Raw genomic sequence first — 4,747 nt, forward strand, 5'->3', positions numbered from 1 at the left:
AGTGGCCATTTGGCCCACTTTTCTACTTCGTTTCTTCCCCGATTGAGCCCTTTGTTTGCCCTTTTTCCTCTATTTTAGCTTAGTTTTGTTATTATTGAGCATATTTGTTACTTGGAGTGGTTTTGAGTCATTTTTGGCTCATTTCCTAAGGTTTTATTCCCTCTCCTTTAACCCATTTCAATTTGCTCCTATTAGAACCTTTCCTATGATTTGTGTTTTCCATCTTACAGGTCCTCCCGTGGCTAAGAAAGCAAGGATTGGATGCAAGGATTAGACATGCTTTGGAGTCAAAGGGATTGGAGCATTAGAGCCCAAAATATGAAGGAAAGAAGAGTTCAGAGCGGGCGCTCTAGATATGGAGCGGGCGCTCTGTATTCCTTGCTGCAGAAAAACCAAGTACCCAACCCTCAGAGCGGGCGCTCTAATGTTGAAGCGGGCGCTCTAGCTCCCAGAATAATCAGAGCATTTTCTGCGAGACTTCAGAGCGGGCGCTCTGGCCTTAGAGCGGGCGCTTCGTGTTCCCCTGACCGATTTGAACTCTGCTACACGCGTAGGCCGACGGCTCTAATTATTTTACTCTGCACGTGATGCCTAAAATTTTGGGCCTTGATTTGGGTTAGGTTTTAGAGGAGGGTATAAATACCTCTCTTCCTTGTAATTGGGAGGAGAGAGGTATGTAGAGAGAGAAATATTAGAAAATCAGATTTCAGCTTATTGTTTTTTTTCTTTCTTTTGCACTTTAGATTAGTTAGGGTTTAGTTCCTCATTAGATCTAAAACACTACTCTTTGTTACTCTCTTTCATTTTCAATCCAAGATTAAATCTTTTGGTATTATTTCTATCCCTACTCTTTATTTATTGCTTTATTTATCTATTTTAATTAGTTTTAGCTTATCTGTAGTTGTTATTTCAAGTCAATAGAATAGTTTAATATCTTAGTTGCCTCCTTGTTTAAACTTGCAATTTCTGGTTTTGATCCTTTATTTTCTTGCTATTAGTATAATATTATCCTTATTTGCTTAGATTTCATGCTATTTAGAATAGATTACAAGTAGACTTAACATATTCTCTTCAAAGTTAACTTCTTTAGTAAAGTTTAATCATCCTATTTTCTGGTTTTAGCCATGTTTCTCTCATTAAACTTAGTTTTTGCTTTTGTTAATGTTCTTGTGTGCTTTGGTATGATCCTTCCTTCTCTAGGCTAGGTTTCTAGCTAGGGGAGGGGGAAATGGTGAACTAATGATGAAATGAATGATATGTGGTGCAAGATTGGGTAGATTGAGAAGTTTTGCAATTGATTCCAACCTAGGTTTTAGTTGTTAGGAATTAGAGATTGATCACCTCTAAGACCCTATTTTGTGTTGCATGCTAGTTGCGCGAGAGTGAGCTTGTATGTGATGATGACTAGGTTAGGGATGACCTCGACCACCGAGGCGGGGTTGGGTAGGCGGTGTTTAGGTGAGCCCGAGAGGGAATCCTAGATGTTGGACCATAGGCCCCAATTGTTTGGTTGACCGATTGAACCATTCCTGTTGCCTCTAATTGTTGAAATCATTGTTAGTTAGGAATTCTCCCCTATCCCCTAGTGTTTGCTATTCCTTGATTTTCGAAGTTTTATACCTCTGCTTGTTGCTTGTTAATTTAGTTCTTAGTTTATTTGTTTCCCTAGTAGCTATAGATAAATCCATCAAAAATGTATTCCTCCCTTTTCAATTGACTTATAAGTGATCTAAGCAAGAGACGTTTGACCTTCCCTGAGGATTCGACCCCTCTTCCACTATGCTACCTTTGGTTAGTTTAGGACGTGGGTTTTCTTTTTATTCTTGACTCGACCTTTAGGAACTAACGACACCTAGGGGGCCGATCAGTCGTTGGTCTACTATCCTAGATCAAATTTACAATTTTTATCTCCTAACTCAACTCTATCAATTTTACTTAAGATAGTGGCAAGCTAGGGTCGATTCCGAAGGAAACGGGGGTTGAGCACAATCAATACGATATCTAGGATAAGTTGCTAGTGACGAGAAAAAGGGGTATTATGGGTTGATGTTGAAGATTTCTATGATCAATCTAATTACCAAAAACGAGACCAAGTTAAACTAAAGAAGAAGGGATTGAACTAGGCACTCCAAATGAAAACAAAGGACAAGATTATAGAGATATCATGGCAAAAAGCACTAGGGAGAAGGGGTTCCAATCATGACCAACAAGACACTAGTGAAAATACTGAAACTAAGGAAATACACCAAGGAGTTCAAACTCTACTCAAAGCAATTCATTCTCATGCAACTACTCAAAGCAAGTAGATGACATCAATCAACCCTTAACTAGATCATTCTCATGCATCTAATCTAGGATTAAAACATTGGGGTTATAGGTGCACACAATAACCCCAAGCATATTTAAGCACAAATCATCCACTCAAGGTGGAATCCAATGAATAATCAATAGGAACTCAAATAAACATGATTTTCACCCCCTTCCCTAGCTAAAAATCTGAGCTAGAGAAAGGAAAATAGCCATGACAACCAAGCTAAACAAGTATTCAATCCGAATGCAACCTAGCATGATTATAAGCCAAAGAGAAATCAAAGAAACTAATACAAAATGGATATTTATGAGGAAAGCATGAGTAAAAACAATAAAACTAAGTATTAGGGAAATAAGAGAAAAGATTACTATTATAAAAGTTGAAGGATTACCTAATCATCAAAGTTGTTTCAACAATCTAGAGGAAAGCTTGAATGTTTGATTACAAGATTGAATCTTGAAGACTAATGTTTTCTCTCTCTAAAAGACATGGATTTTCTCTCTCTACAAATGTTTTTGATGCCAATGGAATAGTGAATGAATGAAAAACTCAAGCTAAAGACTATTTATAGTCTTCTACTATAATGAGGAAAAAGGGCAAGGGAGAGGGCTCTCCGAACAGGCTGCCGCGCTCTCTCCTAGCTGGGTAATAAGTTTGCCCGACCCATATAGCCGCCCCCGCAGGGGTGAATGTCGCGCCCACGGCCATTAACTCCGCGCTCGCAGGACTCTGCGCCGCGCCCGCAGCTCACTATCCCCAGAAACTTGCGTTTACTCAGGACATCCCTGTCCGCGCCCGCGACCTTGCATATTAGCGCGCCCTCTCCCGTTTGGCATCTCCACTTCCTTGGCAAGCTTCCTTAGCATCTTCACTACATCTAGCAATCCATAATTCGCCCACGAGTGCTAGGAGCTATCAAAACACACAAATAAAAGGTAAAAAGTGGAAGAAAAGATAAAAGTGAAGGGAAAAACACGAGAAGGAGCTAAAGTAACTAAAATAGAATAAAAAGTGCTAAGAAGAGGCATAAACAAGTGGCAAATCGGGGGAATTCTCTAATGAAAAAGGGTGAAACGGTGGCATAAATGCCACTCATCATGGGGCCTTTCGTATCCTCATGTGGGAATTTGTACATCTTGGTGACGGTGGACTATATATGTCATTAAATAAATTGAAGCTATTCCTTCCCCTACCAATGATCATAAGGTTGTGCTTAACCTTCTCAAGAAGATCATTTTTCCAAGGTTTTGGGTTCCAAGGGTGCTAATTAGTGATGGTATTTCTCCATTTGCTAAGAAGCAACTTGAAGCTCTTCTAAAGAAGTATGGAGTCCGTCACAAGGTTGGTCTACCTTACCATCCTCAAACTCAAGGGCAAGTGGAAGTGTCAAATAGAAAGATTAAGAATCTTCTTGAGAAAATGGTGAACAAATCAAGGAAAGACTGGTCCCTTAAGCTTGATGACACACTATGGGCCTTAAGGACGACATACAAAACTACTATTGGTACAACTCCTTACCAATTGGTTTATGGTAAGGCTTGTCATTTGCTGGGTGAATTGAAGCACAAGGCTTGCTAGGCTATCAAGGAGCTTAAAATGGATTTGTCATTGGCCGGTGAGAAGAGATTTCTTAAGCTCAATGAACTAGAAGAGCTTAGATATGATGCCTATGAGAACTCAAAGCTATATAAGGAGAAGACTAAGAAGTGGAATGACCAACAAATAAGGAACAAGAGCTTCATGGTTGGAGACAAGGTTTTGTTATTCAATTCTAGGCTTTGTTTGTTTCCCGGAAAGCTTAAATCCAAATGTTTGGGGCCTTTTGTGATCTCAAAGACTACTCCTTATGGTTCTTTTGAGTTAGAGGCGGGAGATCATAAGTTCATGGTGAATGGCCGTTTGAAGTATTACCTTTGCAAAGATGAAGTTGGGTTGATTGGATGCATTCGACTTTATCCTATGGATCCTAAGCCACCCCCTTGATGACAATATCTCATGGTCAAGTTAGTGAACTCATAAAGAAGTGCTTTAGGGAGGTAACCTAGATCTCAACCCCTTTCTTTCTTTTATTTCTTCTTTATTTGGTCATTTCTAGTTGATTTTTCCCATGGTTCTTTTCTTATTTTCTTTTGTTTGTCTTGTGTGTTTTTCGTAGGAATTTGAAATTTGATTGTTGAGTTTGTGGAATGAAGATTTGAAGGAGTTCTAATCTCGATAAGAGTGAAGTTGGAAGCTATTATTGGTTTCGATAAGGAAGGAGTGAAAAGTGATCATTGAAGCTAAAATCGAGGTCGTGCCTTTGGAGAGCCCTCTCTAGGACACCGCGAGCGTGACAAAGAGAGGAGAGGGCGCGGTACCCTGCTTCTAAAAATTCTTCAAACTTCCTGTAGATGCCGCACTGCAGGCATAGGGAGAGCGCGGCCCTAAAGACCACGG

At 39.8% G+C, this 4,747-nt stretch overlaps 1 protein-coding gene across 1 annotated transcript; it reads left to right on the forward strand.

Moving 5' to 3' along the window:
* Nucleotides 1–3,907: 3,907 nt before the first annotated feature.
* Nucleotides 3,908–4,294, forward strand: LOC110716883. Its single transcript, XM_021895534.1, has one exon. The coding sequence runs from the start codon at nt 3,908–3,910 to the stop codon at nt 4,292–4,294; it is 387 nt and encodes a 128-aa protein (XP_021751226.1).
* The last annotated feature ends 453 nt before the right edge of the window (nt 4,295–4,747 follow it).

This window comes from Chenopodium quinoa, unplaced genomic scaffold (assembly GCF_001683475.1).
Source record: "Chenopodium quinoa cultivar QQ74 unplaced genomic scaffold, ASM168347v1, whole genome shotgun sequence".
NCBI lineage: Eukaryota > Viridiplantae > Streptophyta > Magnoliopsida > Caryophyllales > Amaranthaceae > Chenopodium > Chenopodium quinoa.

What these genes read in the sequence shown, in the direction of transcription:
- LOC110716883 (XM_021895534.1), top strand. Translation starts at nt 3,908, where the DNA reads ATGGATTTGTCATTGGCCGGTGAGAAGAGATTTCTTAAGCTCAATGAA.